This window comes from Coturnix japonica, chromosome 11 (assembly GCF_054131305.1).
Source record: "Coturnix japonica strain WE chromosome 11, WE-NBRP24, whole genome shotgun sequence".
Classification (NCBI taxonomy): domain Eukaryota; kingdom Metazoa; phylum Chordata; class Aves; order Galliformes; family Phasianidae; genus Coturnix; species Coturnix japonica.
This window is the reverse complement of record NC_140673.1, coordinates 6,918,988-6,941,031: the sequence shown is the minus strand read 5'-3', so window position 1 is coordinate 6,941,031 and position 22,044 is coordinate 6,918,988. Positions and strand designations below refer to the sequence as shown.

At 42.4% G+C, this 22,044-nt stretch overlaps 2 protein-coding genes across 10 annotated transcripts in view; both read right to left on the bottom strand.

The window, feature by feature from the left end:
* Window positions 1-9,554: 9,554 nt before the first annotated feature.
* On the bottom strand, window positions 9,555-13,457 carry S1PR1 (sphingosine-1-phosphate receptor 1). Of its 3 annotated transcripts, XM_085510962.1 has the most exons (3): window positions 13,305-13,457; window positions 12,519-12,893; window positions 9,555-12,315 (listed from the first exon to the last, which is right to left on the bottom strand). In XM_085510962.1, the coding sequence occupies exon 3, from the start codon at window positions 12,241-12,243 to the stop codon at window positions 11,104-11,106; it is 1,140 nt and encodes a 379-aa protein (XP_085367088.1). In that variant the 5' UTR covers window positions 12,244-12,315; window positions 12,519-12,893; window positions 13,305-13,457; the 3' UTR covers window positions 9,555-11,103. The 3 variants fall into 3 exon arrangements, with proteins under 3 accessions (XP_085367088.1, XP_032302281.1, XP_032302282.1); XM_032446390.2 differs by lacking the exon at window positions 12,519-12,893; XM_032446391.2 differs by lacking the exon at window positions 13,305-13,457 and having other exon boundaries at window positions 12,747-12,871.
* Window positions 13,458-14,185: 728 nt separating this feature from the next.
* LOC107317331 (uncharacterized) overlaps window positions 14,186-22,044 on the bottom strand; it is a 33,484-nt gene continuing 25,625 nt past the window's right edge. The window contains exons 7-11 of one of the 7 annotated variants that reach the window (XR_014932565.1): window positions 21,895-21,996; window positions 20,129-20,220; window positions 17,037-17,101; window positions 15,087-15,191; window positions 14,186-14,324 (exon numbers count right to left, since the gene is read on the bottom strand). Coding sequence is in view for 1 of the 7 variants with exons in the window: in XM_085510966.1 (XP_085367092.1) it covers window positions 21,901-21,996 (96 nt within the window). In the remaining 6 variants the exon portion in view is untranslated. Of the gene's footprint in view, window positions 14,325-15,086; window positions 15,192-15,842; window positions 15,975-16,665; window positions 16,808-16,963; window positions 17,102-18,533; window positions 18,646-20,128; window positions 20,221-21,894; window positions 21,997-22,044 lie in introns of those variants that run through there. The other 6 variants (XR_014932566.1, XR_014932568.1, XR_014932567.1 and 3 more) reach the window with 6 other exon arrangements.

Below are 22,044 nucleotides of genomic sequence, written 5' to 3'. Positions count from 1 at the left end.
TGGAATGTCACAGAATCACAGAATTATCAAGGTTGGAAAAGACCTAAAAGATCATCCAGTTCAACCATCACCAATACTTCCCAGCTAAATCGTATCCCTATCATATGTCCTAAGTTTCCTCTAGCATGCACTGAGAAGAATCGAGCAACCTTCAAAGAAAGCATCTGTACACAAATCCAAACATCCAGATTACATGGATGCCTATTGCCATAGAAAATTTTAGGTACTTCGGAAGTAAAGGGAGCCAAGTGCTAGGATGGATGAGCTGAAGAACTTGCAGGTCCTCGCCCACAGAGGTCCTCACAATCAAATCCAACATCCTTTGAGTATGACCTTGTATACTCGTTATGGTCAAAAGCACAGCAATTTTATTAGATGACTTTTCTGTCATCTTTCTTATTGCATGATTTTATGCAGCACATAGATGTTATGATATTGAGATGTTCATAAAATGCAAGTTTGTAATTCACGATGACTGGTCCCTAAGGGAACACTTAGCAATGTTTTCCCTATTTTCAGTCACACAGAACACTCATTTTTGTGCACTCTGACCCTCACTTCTTTCACATCTGTCAGAACAAAAATAAATCAGGTTTCAGAAAACTGAAAAAAAATAAAATAAAATAAAAAAGAAATAGTTGAGAAGTTATTGAAATCACCTCTGTTTAAGAACGATCAGAAATCCAACAGATCCAAAAGTGGTTCACCTTCTCCATTCGAGCACATTCTTTGAGATTAAAGAAAACAAAAATGGATCATGCTACAAAACATGTTTCTCAGAGAACTGCCTCAATGCAGAGAGCCACCTATATGGGCAACCAGCAACTCCAGATGCCTTTAGCACAGCTGTGTCCATGAACAACTGCAGAAAGGCATGAAAGGCACCTCTTGAAAAATGAGACCCTGTGGAGTCTGCCTAGATGGGTATAAAAGATGACATCCCCACCATATCATAACTCATTATTGAGATGACCATTAAAATACTATCCATTTTGGTTCATTTAAATAAGCTTTTCTTTTCTGCTGATGTAGACTTTCTGGGTTTGCTTAAATAAACACTCAACCGTGCCTGACAGGGTGGGGCTGAGGTTTAGTGTTTAAAGACCTTATACTGTCAATGTGAAACTCAGAGGCGTGATCAGCTTTGCAGGATTTCCCTTTCAAGCAAGGTGCAGGCCAGGAAATATAAAATGCAAGAACCATTCATTTTTCACCACAGTTTTAACACCACTCCCATGCAAACCGATGGTAAATCTCCCACTGACAGCAAGGGCCCAAGGACTGACCCAGAGCGAGCATCAGTGCTAGGCAGCGACTGCTGAGATGGTCAGGTGCAGATCTGGTGTGTGGGGGCTGAATTTTAACAACTTTAATAGAATTTGCACCAACTTGTGCTTGGTACAAATTTTATCTGAGTGCAAGATCTGTGTTAAATGAGTATTGTCCCATACAACTCTTACAGTCTCTCTTCTGCTTTAAGATCCTTTCCATTCATAGCCCCATTGCTAATGAATTGTTATGTAATAAGAAAAGCTAAGCCAATGTGCCTCTTAGAGACCAGCCAGCAGGAGCTTGTGACAGAAAGAAAACAAAACAAAAACACTTTAGAAAAAGAAGAAAGAAAACTAAAGAAAAGCAGGAGGGTAAGTCTTCTGCACCCTCTTCTAGAGAAGACAAACACTGCAATTTCAGCTTCCACACCATTTTACATATCAAAACGTTCTTTTGAAATACAGACAGCAACCACAAACAGGAACTGTAGTAATGTCTCTGCAACCAAAACAGCTCTGGGTACATCTGCATGCCTGAGGGCAGATAAATAAGAGTGAGTGAGGCTGGCAGGACACAAGACAGATCAGGTCTGGACTCCAAATATCCATGTTAGCTCTGCCGAAATTAGTAAACTGCACAAAATATGGTAGGTTAGCTTAGGGTGCCTTGCAGTTACATGGCTACACAGCCTTCAGGCTCAGAAGACTGGGTCAAAGCACAGACAGGGGAGCTGTGTCTGGACTTGAAACACCTTCCACGTGAAAGATAAATTAAAAGCAAACAAACCTCCAGAAACATGTGGAACCACAAATGGAAACAAGAAAGGCAGCCTGTTCTTCTGGTCCACTTCTGTTTTTCATCTCATTTCTTCTTACCTACTTCACCCTTGTGAACTCTAAAAAATTCACAGGGTTCTGTGGCAGTTTTCAGGATCAAGGAAGATGCAATTCCAAGCTTTTTTCCCAAACTACTCTCCAGGTCAGGCTCATTTAACTCAAATGCAAATGCACGCATGGCCACTCAGAATGAGGACTCAAAGGCAAATGACAGTGTTTACATTCTCCTCTCATGTATCATAGGTGACAGAAACTGCTATCCCTCAGCCACAACTAGTCAGACAGGCCAGATGTTTTTCTGTAATGCACACAGCAGTAACACAACCCGCATGAGTCTCCCTGAGTGTCATTCCGGCAGTGTGGGAAAATTGTCTATGAACCCCTTGTGAATTATGTTTGAGCCCATTTCTGTTAGACCAAAACTCTATTCCAATTGTTGGGCTCATGTTAGACCTCACCTAGCTCCACCTTCGCCTCAAGTTCCAAAACTAACAGAAGAGTATTTCTAAGTTTTATGGGCTGTAAAATTAAAGTATTTCCAGGCTAGCATGCCAAAGTGGCTTCACAGCCATAGAACAAGGCCAGTTTAGCAGCCAACTACTTTGGAATAGAAATAAGCAGAAGTATTAGGCATGTTTCTTTCTGCCTTCATGTAAGGAGTTGGCATTTTGACATCCTTTCTGATCCCACAGTGCAAAGTACAGGGGTTACAGCATTACCTGAATATGAAGGTTTTGCAAGCTTTTAAAATTCGATGCAAATTATGTATCAGACATAAAACGTTATAGAATTCATTCATTAGATTATCAAAACTCTCAACGTGTTAAAGCCATCATTGTACCACTTCCAAAACCTGTCCAGACATGGAGCTGCTTGATCTATACAGGTAATGCTCACAGGCAATGCTTGCAGGTAACAAGCTTTTTCACTTTTCTGGCTTGGATCAGCAGATCTCATGCATACAATTGTAGCAATGGAAATCCTACTTCTAATTTGTGGGAACTCCTCCATGATTTTTTTATCAATAAATTAATCAAAAAATTTGGGGGTTGGGTTCGATGATCTCCTGAGGTCCCTTTCAACATTGTCAATTCTGTCTACATATATGCACAAAAAAGCCAAGAGATGAGAGCAAAGGCTGCTTGATAGCCCATGTGAGAGAGCTGGGTCCTCCAAATAAGCATTGATTCATATCATAATGACCAAGGGGTCAAACTGGGGTGATACTGAGCTGTTCACTGCCTTGATTCTTTAATGACTTGTTCCCAAAAGGCTGCCTACAGGTGAACTGCAGACAATAACTCAGGCTCTGAGGATGGCAGTAAAGGCAAGACTGAAATAAGCATTATGCCCACAAACTGTGCCAGCAGCTTCACATTTCTGCTCCATACATTTTGTAGCTAAATTCCAGCTACCAAGACTTCGTTAGTTTGGGCTTTAATGTCCCACAGCACTGTATTCTCACCATACTTCAAGAGGGAAATCATCTTACAGCAACACATGCTTATGTTGTGCTCAGAGGTATATAGAATGGTTGAGTGCCCGCCTACTTCTTCCCCACTTTTCACCATGGGATTAATTGCAGAGACCTTTGACTCACTTCCATCTGCTTATCCCCAGTTTACAACATTTCCATTGCTTGTTAGGCCATAGCAAGCAACTTTTAAAACAATATATGTGGAATCTGTGGAAGATGTCCTTGCATCTGCTAGGTGCAAATGATAAAAGCATTCTATTATGACTCCTGTGCTTCTTGTGAGGCAAAATAATCGAGGCAAAAGGCAAAAGTTTTCTATTATGTCCCCAGTACAAAATCACTGAGGAAAATAAGATTGTTCATTCACTAAAGTTGAAACAGGAACTTTTAGAACTATCACCCACAGACTCCTTTTGCTAAACTAAAATATTGTGCTTCTACAAACGGGTTTCACACCAGGGTGCATGGTTTTGCTGAGAAGGCCGAGTGGAGGACAGAGCATGGGCCTCTACACCCACACTGCGCCTCAGCAGCTGTGACCATCACAGACTGTAAAAGTATTTAAGTACTTCCTAGCAACAAAACTGCCTCTGTGAGAGCTCAGACTGCTTAGCAGTTCTGTGCTTCTCACCTTCAAGTTTTAGACTTAACGCCCACGAAGCCCACAGCCCCCCGTGCTCCAGCAGCACTGCGCTGTGGGCTACAGAGGGCAGCTGAGCGCTCGCCATCAAGCACAGAAACCACAGTTCCCTCACTGCTTTTTATTTCAGGGCTTTAAACCACAGCTCCCACTTACAGCACGCACTTTCTGTAGATAAAGCCATCGAAGAAGGTTTTGTTGTGTTGTTTTTTTTTTTGCACTTAAAGCAGGTCTTGAATCATTTTCTTCCCACCCGCTGCCCTGGCCCTATGCCTCCCACCTCCACACCGCCAAAGGCCCAGCAGACAGCAGGGCAGCGCAGTGCCAGGCCAGTGGAACTCAAGGGGACCTGGATCAAGGCAGCGCCGGCCTCCAGGAGCGCCTCGGGGGGGGGAGAGGCTGCCTCCCCCACCCAAGGCCAGTCCACGTAGGCGGGCTAGGGCCGACAGCCAAGAGAAGGCCCCACGGCCATGCACAGAGCAGCGCTGCCTGAACAGGCAAAACTCGGCAGCAGGCTGAGATACTTGGAGCCTCCGAGCATCAAAGTTCTGATTTGAAATACGTGTTTTAACTGGATCTGGTTTCTACAGGCAGTCTGCTCTTTGTCTTGAGCTTTAAATAGCTCGCCTGCTTTCTGTTACATCCAGCACGCTTCCACAACGAAGCTGGGAAGCTGAGCATTGTGTTTCCCGGCTCTCTTCGCTCTGGTGGGAAAAGGCTTTGCTGGCTGAGCCTTTTATTGTAGTTCATCCTATTAAACCGCCTTCCTTTGTTGTCCTCTGTACCCTCTGCAATGCCTATGCCCTTTTCAGCAAGTTCAGTGAAAAGCACAACTTCACACTGTATCTCTACAGAGCTCTGACCCCAGCCACTTCCACTCATCAACAACTGCAAGTTTAAAGATTTCAGCATCCTTTCACTGCCTCAATCGCGTGGACAAGTTCATATCCCTCCTGATAGAAAAATAAAATACAACCACTCAAATACAATCACTTCCCTATGAGAAGCTGTCAAACCTCTGAGATGAAAGTTAGGAATTACCTCAAGCAATCTTTGCAATATAATACATTAATAAAGAGTAAAAGGGTAAGAAAAAAAATAGAAAAAATACAGTAAAACATAGTAAAATAGTAACATACAGTATATATTGGATTTCTAAAATAAAGAGGGAGAAAAGAGCATTTCAAAACTGCCCACAAAGCATTCAAAAAAGTGTTATCTCTGGTTTGTTCAAAATGTGCATTGATCAGATAGTCCTACAGGGAAAAGATAAACTACATACCAGCTACAAGCAATTTCTTACCCTGCGCTTAAACCAGCAGTTGGTTAGTTGGTTTTCCCACCTTACGCTAACAGTGATACAACAGTAGCCATACAACAAAGCACAAGGAGATACTGCAAGTGGGCAATAAATGACCTACACTGAACATGGTCTGCCAGGTCATCCAGTGAGAGTCACTATTGCATGTTTTCTTTAACCACATACATTCTGTTTCCGCAGCATGTATCAGTAACATACCTCACCTTCACATTACGTAATGGTAGGTGCTTGACAAGGATGTGAATTTCTACGGGACAGTGTTCCAGCAGTTTTTCCAGTGTCCTGCTAAATCCAGAAGTCCTGGTTAACACGAAGCAGATATGTTTAAGGGAGCAAAACAGCATTTAGCGGGTAGCTTGGACTGGCACCAGAAAGTTTCAGCTGTCAGCATTGATTCAAACCAAAGATTTTTCCCAGGTAGAGACTGTTTTCATTGGTGATTTTACAGAGCCTAGCAGATAATTTTAGCTCTGTATTTCTCCCCAGCCCACAGTTCCCAAATGTTCATTAGTTACAGAAAATCGTGCTGTCTGATTTGTGAGCCCGCTTTTAGCAGAGTGGTTATGAATAAGCATTGCAAAATCTACATACACACGTAAATATTTAATCTGGCATTAGCCGTGTTTCTCTGATGAGCCATTTAAATGCATCATTGTTGTACTACCCATTTTAAAGATGGATCTTCTCAAAGTGATTGTTCACTTAAGCTCAAAAAAAATTGGCCTTTGTGCACGTTTCCATTATGTGAGTGCTAACCAGGCTTGGCAAGAGGTCCACAAAGAGCTGACAGAACTTTGTCTGCTTTGCTTTATTAGGACTTTTCCATGCCCGCAGAATTCCTGGGTGTGGTTGATGTGATTTCCTGCCTTTTTGTACCATGAAGGTAACAGGGGCACTTCTGAGCACAAGAAAATAGTCCCTGTTTAACTCAGGGAGAAGATTTTTTGGCAGAGCGAAGTCTGGCTACACAGAGCTTTGCTTGGTGAGTTTTGTTTGGAAAGCGCTGCTTTGTCACAACATCTCTCAGATATTGTGGGTGAGTAGCAGACACAGGAATGTGCCACCCTCTTCCTGCCTGGGAAAGGGTCCTTGACATGGAAATTCTCCTCAGCGGATGCTCTAAGACCACACTGATCATGTTCTCAACTTTCCCTCAATACGTATTTGTGTTATATCTTGATTCATCTTAGATGTTTGAGTTTTAGGTCTTTCTAGACACTTCTTATTTCAGCGTGAAACTTGCACTAGAACAGGTTAGCTGTACCACAGATTCTTACACCTACCTCATCTTCACAAAGGGAATTTAATAACAAGTAATTATTATAGAAAGAGAATTTTAGAAAATCCCACGTATAAAGTAAGAATTATTACTCAGAGTAGTAATTAAAGGGAAACATTTTCACACTATGCAATTCTTGCTAATTGCATACAAGAAATAATGTTCTATTAGAATAAATGACACCACAGAGAATGAACAAACTTTTTCCATCTGTAAATGAAAATGTGGGATTAGAACAGTTTGTGAAAGCACATTGTAGGAACTGAGTTTAGATGGGCTTTGTTTCTGAAATCCTTGAACGTTCAGCTGGAGTTGGATTTAACTTTCCAAGAAATACAACGAGAATTATTAAAAGATGGTAAATGTTTTCCTGGGGAAATTCATAAGCCCTTAAATGAGCCTGTTCTTGGGAATTTCCAGCACTTCAGAGCTGAGTGGGCTACAGAGCTTTGTTCTACATTTTCAGATGCTTTGTTAATCTGACCCTTCATACACAAAACACAAGCAGTATTAAGATCTTCCAGGCCAAGTTAGGAATCAGGAAACATTACAGTTAGGCAACCCCTGTCTTGCCCCTAGCTTGAAAAGTAAGAGAAGGATGGATAATAGTATTATTACATTTTTACTTCCTGTAGTTTTGGTCCTGTCTACCAGCCCTGTAGTGCAGAGCTACACAGGCGTCCTACACAGGAGGAGCAGCAGAGAGTTTATGATCATTTTCCATCCCTGTTCTTTTCCTTAGACTGCAAGAAGGGCTAGGAAGAAGAATGTTAATCAAAGGGTCAGGTTTCTCCTGAGAACACAGGCTACTTTATTTCACTGAGACATTTGGGATAATGTACATTTTCAGCTCTCAGAGAGTTTCCTCTGCCAGCTTGTCACTTGGCCAACAAAGGGACAAAGCTGACTGCCCTTTCAGTGCCTGCTCAAGGCACTCTGGGGCCCAGAATGGTGCTTTCTGCATTGCACATTTCAGAACTCATCACAGCACAACTGGCCTAGCCTGCTGATTTGTCGCGATAGGCGTCTGTGCCTAAGGAGCCTGCTCTCATAAGAAGTGAAAAGAGACACAAATGGCCTTTCTTACCCCTAACTTTTATCGTTACTTCATTACCGTTATTGTTCCCTGCGTGAGGTTTTTTTTCTACATGCATAGACATGGCCTGCCTATGCAGGAAATGGATTTCAGTCATCTTGATGAGGAGCGTAGGAAACGCTTCCCATGGCTCAGTGCCACGTACTGCCGTTTGTGTTTCTTTTACTGCATGAATTACGTAAGACTCTGAGCTCCCTAACAAAACAGGGCTACCATCACGCAGCCGCTTTCGTTGGATGAAGCAGTCATTTCCCCCCAAAGGCCTGCAATGCTACTAGACAAGACAGATAAGGACATGAAAACAAAGGGAAAGAGAATGGAAGTGACTCACCTGTGGGCTATCAGCTACCAGTACATAGAGGATGGTGGTGGGAGTCACAAGGGCCCGTGACACAGCGGTGCTGCAGCATTGCTCATCCCTCTCCTCCGGCTGTCAACCCTGTGGGGAAAGAAAGACCTGGATGCCCTTAAGGCAGAAGAGCCCAGATCCTCAAGAAAACCCTTCTTACCAAGCCAGATGAGAGTTCAAATAAAAACCAGAAGCCACATCCCCATATGGTGCCTTACTTACTGTTAGTGTGTTGAGGGCTTAACTTGAACTCACATGATTTTTATACTTCTAGTGCTCTGTGTCGATGCAGCTTCATCCCTGGAATCAGACAGTGCTTTTCCCCATGACTGTCAGCACCCCACATAAGCCATCACTGCCCAAGCACAGGCCTGATACAAGACTTTATCTGGTGCTCAAATACAGATTTGACATTTTTTTCCAGCTCTGTTCAGGTCACTAATTAAAAGCCGAGGAAGTGAGCATACATGAAATCATTCCTTCCGTACAGGCAAACAGATGGAGAGAAATTCCAGCCTGTTTCCAGTCTTTTGTCTTCAGGGCATTTTTGGTATTTCCTTCAGGAAGTGAGGTTACGACCCAAAGCCTTCCTTACTGAGCAGGCTGCAGTTTCCCACAGTAAAGCTCGCACAGTGATGACATGCACTATGAGAAGGTGAGCTTTATCTTCACACTCCAACTGCATCCTGTACAAGTGCCGTGAAACTTAAAAGTAAGACCGAGTGGGAATGGCAGCAAGAGAGGAAATGGAAGTCGGGCCTTGGGAAGAAGTCATGCAGCATGTATTCAAGCACACAGCCGCAGCGTGTGCTGCTGCACCAGGTGGAGCTCCAACTTGCCTGCTTCTTAGGAATGTCCTGATATTGCAATAAGGTAAGAATTAAGGTTATGAAGGGTATTAGTGATTTAAGCTAATAATTTCACTTATTCTACTCTAGGTGGTCATGGCAACATTGGCAAACACCTTTTTTTTTTTCTGCTTGTATTCCACTGGCTGTTGGAAAAAAACCGCTTGTAGGTGTGCTACCATCAAGATTCTTCTAATGGCATTTCAATGACACAGCACGTGCTGACAAAAGATCACAGAACAGAATTCATTTCGTATCTTACATGACCTTGCCAGTGGCAGCGTGCATCTTCAACCAGAAAGATGTCCACAAAAATGGCTTAATCCCAGAACCTACTGAAACGAAGGAGTCATTTCCATCAGTTCTGTCAACAACTTCCATTAACATCACCACACCCATGGCAGTACCAAAGCACCAGCACTGTGATAACAGCATCTTTACAAAAATCAGTTTATTAATGTTTAGAAGTCAATAAAACTATGTGCAAATTGAACAACAGAAGTCAGAAACATATTAAATACTATTTTTTAAACCAGGAAAAAAAAATCCATTTAATTGCACTGGAAATTTTACTACAAAAGCAATTATTTTATTTTATTTTTTTTACAAAATACCACTTCTAGGAGTTGTCCATAACTGTAAATCAGTCAGTTGCTCTCAGCTACCCCAGATATACCACTTTTGTTACAGTAATACTCGAGGTGCGTGAAGACTCCTGTATCTCATTAACTTATTTACATTGTACACATTCAACCCCATTAGCACAGGTTAGAAAACCAGAGAAGTAAAAACGATACTGTAAAACAATACATTCATTTTAACGACAAGCACTTCTCCCACGAAGCCGTGAACTGATATAATACAAACATATTTCCTGCAATTATGAACATTAATAGAATGTGCCAAAATGTGTTGCTTTTTGTTACAGAAGTGCATTTATCTACAGTCATTTCACTTGAAATCTTACTTTTCTGAAACTCAAGGCTTTCTTTTCAGATGATATGACCGATGTTTACCTTTTGCCTTTCTCACCTGACTCTAACCTTTGCCTTCAGCTTTTAGCTCTTTTCACCTCACTAAAAATCCTGCTGTTGTCAACAGTATTTTAATCTATTAGATTCACTCTCCGTCATCTTTACGAGAAGCGACCTTCAGTTCTACCTCGCATTTTGTCACGATAATGCAGCTTATTTAATGCTATATAACATGGCAAACAAGGCGTGGGGCCAAACGCTGCTCTGAGTGACTCCATGAAACCTGACGCAGTCATGGAATAGTACAAGGGAGTGTAACTACAGAGCCTGGCTCTTGGTCTTCAAATGTAATAAGGACCACCAACAAAAATTCACAGCTATGATCTTGCTAAATTAAACTCCAACAGCTTTGGACCCTGCAAATAAAACCTTACTATTTAACTAAAAACTCTGGAAAGTGATGTCAAATTATGGTTGACCGCGGTATAAATTATACCTGTACACCATCTCTTTCCTTGTTATGTGTTAAACAAACACTTCTGACCAACTATACGAGCCATCGCTAAACCCAGTACAGAAAGAGCTTTGTGTCAGTGGTTTGCTGCAAGTAAAGGAAAAATAACTTCACATTCTTCTCACGGGGAAAAGAAAAAGAAAAAAAAAAAGATTCATTCTCCCTCTGCCTCTTCCCCCACTCTCATTCTCTTGCACACACCAGGCATCACTTCCCCAAGGCATCAGTCTTTCATAGTTACTAAGGAGATTTCAGGATATGAATGCGCCTGACAATCCTGAGCCGCCTCAGTGCAAAGACAAAACATGCTCCAGGGAAATGGATTTTCGAGCCAGAACAGCGTGTCCCATTTCTTGAACTCCGGCCTCGCAAGCGCACCATTGGCCTCGTTAGAACTAATGCTACTCGCTCCTCAGCCCAGCACTGCTGCAGCGAGCAGGAGGTGCCTCAGCTCCCAGTTTCAGAGGAAGGCTCTAAACACACCTCCATGGTCACTCCTAAGAAGATGAGGTAACGTTGCCTGAAGACATGATGGTTTCAGGACGGTCGCCTTCCTCCTTCTGCGGGTGGGAGGAATTGTCCGACTTACTCCGGCTGAACTCCATCCCTCCGATGATCGGCCTCTTGAATTTAGTCCCAGAGTCTGTGGGGGGACATTTGCAGCAGCACAGAATCTTGATGAAAGCCCTTCGCATTTCTTTGTTTGTTAAGGTGTAGATGATAGGGTTCGTGGCTGAATTGAGCACGGCCAGCACTAAGAAATACTCTGCTTTATACAGGATTGGGCAGGTCTTCACTCTACAGCCCACATCCAATAAAAGCAGGATGAACAAGGGAGCCCAGCAAGCAATGAAGGCACTCAGGACTATGATTACTGTCTTGAGCAAGGCTAGTGACTTTTCTGAGCTCCTGGTAGCTTTGGTAATGTTTTTCCGAAATGTCAGCCTACGGCTCCTAGTCCTCACCATGGAGTAGATCCTGCAATAGAGGACAACAATAGAAAGCAAAAGGCCGGTGAAAACTGTGGTGCAAAACAGAATATAGTGCTTGTGATAGAGCGGCAGCACCGTGGAGCAGTTTGACAAGAGGCTGATGCAGTTCCAGCCCATGATCGGGAGTCCTCCGAGTATCACAGAGATAACCCAGCAGGCACTGATCAGCAGGAAAGAGCGGAAGCTGTTGCTGCCATTGTGGAGCTTCATCTTCAGCATGGTGATGTATCTCTCAATGGCGATGGCCAACAAGCTGAACACAGAAGCTGACAAGGCGACAAACATGCTGCCCTCCCTTACGAACCACTGGGAAGGAGTGAGGCTGTAAGTTTTGTGTCCGGAGAGCAGGAGGTTGGCAGTGTAAGCCACGCCAGCCAGCAAGTCTGAAAGAGCCAGGTTCCCAATGAAATAGTACATTGGTCTGTGAAATTTCTTGGTTTTCCAGATGGTGAGCAAGACAAAAATGTTCTCCAAAATTATAAAGCAGCAAATGATGATAAAAACCACCGACGTCACTTTTATTCCACTGTCCGCATTCTCATTTAGCTTCCCCGTGTAATTATAGTGCTCTTTGATGACATAGTTGACGTCGGTGTTGGCGAGGCTGCTGACCACCCTCATTGGGGCGGTGGTGCCGGAGCTCATGGTGCCGCCAGACACAGAGCACAAACCCGTGGTGGCCCCGCAGCTCCCCGCACACGCTCACAAGCAGCAATCCTGAGAACAAGAGGCAAAGCCCACGTTAGGGGATGGCAAACAATCACGTAACCAACTAGAAACAGTCCACAACAATCTGCTGATTGGATTGTTCGTCAGAATCACAAGTGCAATCACAGAAAAGTCAGTTTTATTCATCTGTTATGATATGCTTAAAGATAGTTAGGCATACTAAATAGCTAAAGCCTGTAAGACAACTTTACCTGCATAGGTAAAGCTGGAGTCAGCAGAGACCGCACTGCTGGACTTCTTCCAGCGTGAAAGATCTGAAAGCTGCGCAGCAGCAGGATCCAGCCTAACTTAATTCTTTAGCAGGAAACACAGCACACACAGCAGCTTTGATTTAGAAAGGGAAATGGGCTTGACTCGCTTTAACTGCAGACTGTACAGAAGCCTGCAAAGAAATTGCTCGACAAAAGAGCTCAATTCACCTCCGTTCTGAAAGTCTGAACACGTTTCGGGAGGGGCTGGGAAACAATTTACTGTGCTAAAGGTAATTCATCCATGTGCGAGAGAGCATCCAGAGCTGTAAACAGGAGAGGCACAGCAGCCGAGCAGCACGGACGGGCGTTAAGGAGCTCGGAAAAGTTGAGAGAAACAGACAAGTACTTAACAGCCCGCACAGCAACCTGTTCTGTGGGTCTGACACAAAGGAACGGCAAAAAGAACTTTGTGTTGCAAATAATTAGCATCGTAAGCTTTGAAAACAAATACGATTAAGGAATGCAGATGTAGAGGGAACTCCCTTTACGTACAGGCGCTTTCTAGTAGACACTTAAAAAGAATTAAAGGTGTGAAATCAGGCAGGAGAAAAAGAGCGTTCAGAGCCGTCAAATTACAAAGCAAACGGAGCAAAGCCGGAGGGGTGAGTCCGGCGGCACAGCTCCGCGCTCGGCTGCCGCTGCCGCCCCGCTCCCGGCTCCCACCCGCCGCAGCCCCCCGAAGCCCCCCTTCCCTGCCCGTCCCCGCTCCGCCGCCCCATCCCGTACCTCGCTCAGTCGCACCGCTCCGCCCGCACGCAGCGTCCGCATCCTGAGCGCCGCTGAGCGACTCCACCGGCCGGCCGGCACTCGGTAGTTTTAATGTTCCTGCGGCAGAGGCTCCACACCCTCCTTTCTAACCCCTCCCTGCGTACAGGCTCCCCGCCCGCAGGACCTGCACGCCTTTATAGCGCCGGCGGCTGCGGGCGAGAGAAGGGCCGACAAGGCAAGCCCAGAAGAGGCGGGACCGGCGGAGCCGCCGCTCAGTCCCGTCCCATTCTGTCCCGCGGGACGTCTGCCCTCGCTGGGCAGGGAGGCGGCGTCGCGGTCCTGTTCCCTCCCTGCCCTGCCGCCGCCTACCCCGCTTCTCGGCCGGGGAGGCTGAGCACGGGAACCTGCACCGACTGAAGCCATCATTTGCCCCTGGCTGAGGGCTCATCTTACGCTCCTTGCCACCACAAACACCACTACTGATTGGGCTTTCAACATGGGAATAAAAAAAAAAAATCTCAAAGTTCAGAGGATTCTAAAGTTTTATGTAAAGAGTAATGAGCTATAAGTCTCTCTTTTTTTAACAGCTGTAGCACTGCCATCACACGAAGACTGAGAAAGAAGTGAATTCAGGTTTTATAGCTCCTCCAGAAGCACCCACCTCAGTGTATGTGACTCTTGGTTACCTTGAGTTGATCGCAGTGCAGAAATTTCCCTCTCCCTTTCTTACTCTGCTCTTTGTAACTCCAAACTGAAATGCAAGATAATATCACAGTGGATCAGAGCACAAGGTATCGAGCCTTCTAGTCCATGGCACTACACATCTCAGTGAGCAGGGTTGGTCATTAAGGGAAGCAGCTCTCCTCTGAAAGAGGCTGCCCTGGAAGAGTCCCTCTCTACTCACATCTATGCGAATGCTCACGCTTCAGTTGCTCCACGCCTCTCCCAGAATGACTCAATAAATTACACTGGCAAACAGACGTTGAATCTTCCACCACCAAGCTAGAAACTTGAAAAGATGTTCAGCCTCTTGAGAGCCTGGAGGAAAATACAGCCGTTAAATTACAACTGTCAGAAAAGGCATGCAAGATAAATCATGCTCGAGGTTGACATATGCATCCCCTGCAACTGCCTGACGTACCCTAGATACTGCAAGCTTTCCCCCTTACTTAGCTAATCTATAGAAAATACTAAGTAAAAGTGCATTTGTTAGGCATTCGCCTCTAGGAAATATTTCTCTCGTAATTTTAAGCAAGAGGGACATAATAAAGAGACATGCTTTAATTAAAGGACAGAGTGACTCAGGGTTTCAACAGCCAGATGTACAAGCTTTCATGTTTGAGTTATTGGTAAAGCAGCTGAGAGGGCTGTAGCCCAAAGAAGTGATGTCCAACACATTATTCATCAGAGGTTGTGTGAAATGGCTGGGCAGTTTCAGTTTGACTCTGAACATCTGGGAATTTGTATCACAAAAAGCACTGTTAAAATTAGATGATCACACACATCTGTAGCTACGTGTACATGTAGCAGCGAGGATGCTGAAATAGCACTTTGTCTCTCCCAGGCAAACGAAGCCAAAGCAGCTGATTTTGCTCTGAGGGCTGTGTAAAACCGCAGTTCATGCAGGTTCATGTGGTTCAGCTGCACAGATTGCAGCCTCCTCACAAGGACTGAATCACAAGAACAGGTAAATTCTGGCTGTTCCAGCCAGCTCGAGCAAAAGCACGCTGATAGATGTTCAGTGAAGAGATTTATGCCAGGATTGTACTCCATCCCAATCAACAGAGCAAGAATTCTCACCTCGATACCTTCCATCTGCCAGATCCAATGTGAAGGAAACTCACACTTCCAGAAAATACATTAAAAAAATCCAGGGTGTATAACGCCTTTGAAAACTGAGATAGTCTACAGTCAGAGAAAAAGAGATGGGACAACATGATGAATATCATATATACGCCCTTTTATACTTAAGTTTCTTTGATGAACAAAAAGTCTTGTTTTACATACCTACTGCGATAACCAGTGTTCTTGTGAAACTACAGGAACTCGGTGCAGTGAGTATTTCAGAAACCTGGCTATTCTGTAGGGCAGCGGTGATAGGATAACCCCAAGGAAACCACATAACCTTAGTTTCAGTGTCTTAACCCAAATCACTCAATGATCTGATGCAAGTCAAACTGATCATTTTATGACAAGAAAACCAAAGAAAAAGTCACTGATCTGATCCTTCACAAATTACACAATTTGTGGTGGAAGACTCAGCTGACAGCTGTCAGCACCTACTCATCCCACTGGCATGGGGAGCAACACTGGGAATTTCAGAGTACTTTCTGAAGAGATCATTTAAGAAGAAATTCAAAGTCAAGAGCCTGAAAATAAAACTTACCAGTGAAACATTTCTCTCCAGCATCACCCCTGATAACTCTTAATTGAGGAAAAGGAAACAATGCCGTCTTGCAGGAAAACGCAATGTGGGCTATTCCCAAAGCCTGTGTCAGCAGGCTCTGACAGCAGCAGAAGATAGTGCTCTCACAGTGCCAGCACCACCAATTGCAACAGCTTATACCAATAGCAGAGGCATTCCTTCATGATGTGCCAGGTCAAGAAAGGAGATCCTCAGAACAGAATAGTTTTGCTCACTAAGGAAGTACAAAGAGCGGGCAGCAGAATTCCCCCAAGTTTCCCTGACTAGGGGAAATGCAAGACAAAGAAAGGCATTACTTCAGGTCCAGATTTTTGATGTAGAGCTGGAACAAATATACTGCATTTTGGATTAATTCTTACATGTTTACATCGTACAAGTGAAAACAGAATGCTATTCTTGCTACAAGGCCTATCACCTGAAAGCCGAGATTACAATTCCTGTCATGACTAAATTATTATTTTGAATGAAGAAAATGTGGCATAAATTTAGTACAGTGTATGAAAGCAAGGCATTTGTACCATCTTTGATATCATGAAGCAAGCTTGGTTAGAATTACCCCTAATGTAACATTATGTAACTGTTTCTTAAGCAGTGCAGACATAATTTTCTCAATTAGGATATCCATGTGCTACTTTCAGCTCTGTTTTATCTCAAAGCCAGCTAACTTCCCAGAACTGAGAGATATAACACCAGTGATGATACATGAAGTGCAGGTAGAAACAACAAGCACTAATTCTCATAAGGACATAAGTACCCACTGGCTCCTATTTCTGTTAGTCATACAAACAGTTCACAGAATCACAGAATTGGGGTTGGAAGGTACCTCTAGAGATCATTGAGTCCAACCCCCCTGTCAAAGCAGGTTCTACACATTGTAGCCTGCTCCCATCTGTATCCTGAAGTAACTAATACCTCATATAAACCCTCAGAAAAAAAGCACAACTAACTCATTCCAAGGGGTTAAATAACACCTTAATTTATGTACATACAGGTAAAGCAACTTAATTATAATATTTTGATATAGCTTAACCCACACTGGAAAAACATGCCAAACAGCTTTGAGAAAACAGAACACTTGAAGTAAGCATAGTTGTATCTGCAAGAAAGCAACAGAAAACAACACAAAATGATTTCATTAGATGGTCAACATTATAGCAAACAAGTTATTATTACCCATTTCTGATTGTTAATTGCTGTTGACTCTGATCACCCAACAACTTACAGATCAGTTTAAAATGAATTAAAGTTTGAATTCACCACTTTTGAAGTTTGAAACAACCCTTTTTTACGTTATGCTTTCCACAATGGCTAATGGATGCATTCACCTTCTGTTGATATCCACCATGTTCAAAAATTCCACACCTTCTTCCCTCAGATTAAAACTGAAAACCTGGGTTTGGAAACAAGCAAACAAACAAAAAAAGCAGACAGTGAGAACACTTTAAAACCAGAAGCACAGATAAGTAACAGCATTCCATAATCTTAAAAGTCTGTTTTTAAAGCACTTGCCAATATCTTAAAAAGTCTGACAGATTTGTTTGTGAGAATTTGTATTCCACTTCTAGATCACTATGTTGAATGTAACATTAGGTAAAGCTTCATCCCCAGCAAAAAGACTTGAAGTCTTTGGTTATCATTGCATGTGCAGAGTACTTGAACACTTCATTACCACAAAATCCCAAGATGCTAATGTATCTTGCTGGAACTTGCCCTTGGTTTATACAGCGTTCATGACCATCATGCCAAAATCTCAAAAACTTGAGATGAAACAAATAGAGACTTGCTGTTTCCTTATTATACATGTATTATATAAATATAATACAAAATGTAGTTTTCTTATTTGATCATCCAAGAAGTCAACTTATACCACAGCAGATATACGACCCTCACAGTTCAGTGTTTTACCACAAAGTCATCCTGGCAGCATCATCTTATGGGTACTCAAGGGGATTAGTCCAGGGGAACCATTCGGGAGGAATGAGTTCATAGAATAAACAAAACCAAACCAACCCAACAATCTTGGCTCCTTTTGTTACCAGGAAATAGAATAATTGTAACACTCCCCCGGTCCCCCTCCCAGTTTCACAGCCAAGATAGGAACTTCATGGTAAATCATAATACCAGGATTCTGAAATCTCATACAAAAAATCCTGGAAATGTATTTTTCTGCAGGGAAAATAAAATTTAAAAAAAAAAAAAAAAAAAAAAAAAGAGCAATCATTAATAGGATGATATCTCTATACTTGAATTTATTATTGGTATTTCAAATTAGAGAAAAGGGCTCTGGTACACAAAGCCCAGACAGATAACACAGAAGATTAATCCTGGGTATATGTACTGAGATTTAGCACAAAAGAATCTATGCAAGGTGGCTTAGAGAAGGACATCCCATAATGTCAGCCATGTCTACCACAAGTTGGCAATGATAACAGACCACTTGGAAGCGATCATTAATTGAAACTCATTTAAGGCTTTACACTACTCCTTTTTCAGTGGGTAGGCCCCTATAGAAAGTCACTGCTATCCTCTAATGTCCTGACAGTTACAATTAGTCCTGTGTGATGCTGTAGACAAATAAGCACTGAATAATGTATTCTGGGGGGACACATACAGTAGAAACACTTCTGCAACCCAATAAAAATAAAATCCTGAAGCACACACTCAACAAAACCACTGCCATCATTTTCCAATTTAACGTAATCAGGTGCCTTAATAATAATCAGAGACGTAAAGGATGGAATTCAGAAACAGGCAAGAAAACGAGAGAAGGAGCCACTGAGAGCCAGACTAAAGCTACTTGGCTGCACACAAAATGGCCTCACCCTTCCACCAACTTCCCGTTTATGTATTTCCTTTCCTTGTTTGTTTTAAAGAGTTCCCCTCTGTTGTTGTTTAATCCAGCAGGCAGCTCAGCACCATCAGCCCATTCGCTCACTGCCCAGCCGTGGGATGGGAGAAAAGGTAAAACTCATGAGTGGGGATAAAGAGCTTAGGAGGACAGAAAAGGAAGGGAAAAATACAGTAATAATGATCAAAGATATTCATAACAAGCGGTGCACAATGTAGTCGCTCACCACCAATGACTGGTACCCAGCCTGGCCCTGGGCAGAGCAGACCCCCAGCCAAGACCTTCAGTTTTATTGTTCATCACAATACCACATGGAATGGGACATCCCTTTGGTCAGCTGTCCTGACTGTATCTCTCCCAGCTCCCTGCGCCCCTGCAGCTTTATCTGGCAGGAAAGTGTGAAAAGCAACAAGTCCTTGACTTAGTGTAAGCACTGCCCAGCAACAACTAAAACATCAGAGAGTTATCAACTTCATTCTCATCCTAAATCCCAAACAAAGCACCATGCCAGCTGCTAGGAAGAGAATTAACTCTATTCCAGCTGAAACCAGAACACCTCCTATTAACAGTTACAGTGCTCCTGCTAAGAAGGCTGACTGCACTTAGGTAGATAATGCTGATAAATTGTTATCTTATTTAAAATAATTGTTTATCTCAACTAGAGAGGATTGCCCCAATCAGTCTCAACTGTAAGTAACATGCATAATATGGAAGAAAAAGAGCCTTCAATTTTCAGATATATTCCCTGTTCCTACTGGCAAGATGGTGTGTCGCAGTGATAAAATGCACGCACTGCTGTATCTAAAAAAGGTCACTGTATGAAAGTAAAAGGTTTTCTCTCTGGAGAAAACATGTCTTATGCCTGTACAGACAAAAGGTGGAATTTCAGCCCTGAGGATGAATAGGCATGGGATCACTTGAAGAAAATACATCTAGGGTGAGCTTAAAAAACAAACAAACAAACAAACCTACCCTTCAAACATGACTACCTCCAGGGTACTGAACAAAGAAGAAACAAAAAAAATAATGGAGTTAAGCTACCTAATTTTATGCATTCCACGCTTTTATATCTCTACAGCCGGATAGTTTTGCTTCTGGTAGAGAACATTATTCCTCACTCCTACCCTTACGTCTCACTACTGTTCACTTTCCAATTTCTTATTAGTTATCTACACTGTTATCAAAGTTGGCAGTACTTTAGAAACGTTTGTTTACATGATGTTACATGGACTTATTATGCAGCAGTTCTTTCTTAAAAAGAAAACTGTTAACATCATCTTTAATGTCAATGTAGTTGTATAGAGGAGCATGAAATAACAGTCCACCGAGACTGTCTTTTCAGCAACCTGAACAAGAATTTGTTCAATGCCCCTAAAATAACTAAATATACGATTTGTGAAGCTGTAGTTAAAGGCAGAAGCTGTAACGATACATTTCAAGCACACAGGAGATAAGAGGATTGCAGGCTCCCGGAGGAATTACAGCTTCTGGCAGAAAACAATGGGGAACAGTGATAGCACAACGTGCAGAAGAGCACACCACACCTAGGAGAAAGATAACACGAGTCACCTGAGTCCTGGCACTTCAATAGCTTGCAGTATGTCCAATTACATTCTGCACGTTGTCAAATTTAAACTCTGCTGAAGTTCTAAAGCAACTACCTGGTAACAAAGAAATCAGTAGAAAAGTTTACAATAAAAATCCTGGGAACAAAGTCCCAAAACAATAATAGTCAAGTGTAAACATAAAAGGATCAGATTAAAACTGCTCCTTCACAAGTATGCGTTTAAAATAATACTGTTTTTACTTGATTATTCCTCTTATTACTCACTTGCAGGTAACGTTACCTAGATAGAGAAAATTCTGGCTTGACTCCCTAGCAAAAGCAGATGCAAAAGCAAGAGCACATTCCCCTTGACAGATGGAACAATAAAGCTACCCACACTGTAGCCCTTAGCTTCATCTGTACATGAAGCTGACTGTGTAAGTAGTGCATCTTTCTGGAAGAACACATACAGATATCAGTAAGGGCAGCTTATTCTACAGTAATAAATGCAATAATGATTCAAGAGGCAAATCCAGGCATTTTTTCTCTGAAAAGTTTACCAGTAATCAGTAAACAGTAAGTTTGTCTGTATCTCAGCTGAGCTGTGTAGCAGCTCTGCTTTGAGGACAAACACTGCAGGCTTGGATACATGCCTGTTGTAAGCCATTTCTTGATAAAAAGTAAGGAGCTTTGTTTCACAATATAACTAAAGCAGAACAGCACTGGGAAAACTGCCTCAGGAAGTTCACTCACAATATAAATCATAGTCAGACTTTCCATACCTTTCTAGACACAGGAACTCTTAAAATATCAAGCCAATGTGACTGGAAGTTCAATACTCAGTGGACAAAATACTTAGCAGACGCTCTTCTTAAAACAGACTTGTAAACTACATATACCTGTACCTTCAACTCATTACACACACATGAATTTTATAACAAAATCAGAGAAACAGTCTGTTAATGAAATCTCCTGTACAAATGAAAAGCAACAGATAAACTAATTTTCACTTTTAGTGAGAAAAAAACGCTAGGATTTCCAGTAAAAGATCCATGATAATAAAAGATTCCTCTGGTTCTTACAGAGCTTCCCGCTCAACTCTTACCCATGCAGGTAGTACACAGATTTATCTCGAGGTATTCTTACTGTTAGAACTACAGGCTTCTAAGTAACAAGCATAGAACTCTCTGGGTCAATGTGATTACTAGGCAATAGCACATACAAAATTATTTCCTGTGATGTTACTATAGTGCTTATTGCAGCCAGATCATATTCTTGATGGAGCTTTACACACTGTACTGCACACTATAAACACCATTATAGTAGTATTAACATCGTTTTCCACTCAGCCTTTTCTTCTTTGTATACCATAACCCTCTAACAAAGTACCCAAAAAAATTAATTCACAGCTAACGCCTGTACCATACACTAGTAGGTAGCATTTGTTTTCTGAATTTAATGAAGTGATATAGATTCACAGAATCATAGAATTCATAGAATCGTATTTTCTTATGTCCTTGCTTTACTGACCTGAGGCACGGTGATGTCATAAACAGGAGGCTTTGCATGGACTTCAAGAATTATGGATCAGGATTTAAATACACAGATTTAAGATCTCAGTACACAAACACTACCCTCAAAAAACCTTACTTGTTATCATTCTTAAGGATTTCAGAAGCGTTATCATGAACATCAGACATTAAGCTCATTATATTCTTACTACAACCTTCACTTAATTTAAATTACACGGTGTGACTCACTGATCACTGACAAAGGAAAAAGTTCAAACCTTCATTCACACAATAAGGCTCGGGTCCCAGGAAACATGTCTCCCATCGTGCATTCCATTTAGAATTTCAACATCATCTTCTCCTATTGTAAAATCAAACACCTGTGGGAACGCATATGTAGTTAACACCATGAACACAGAGACAATCAG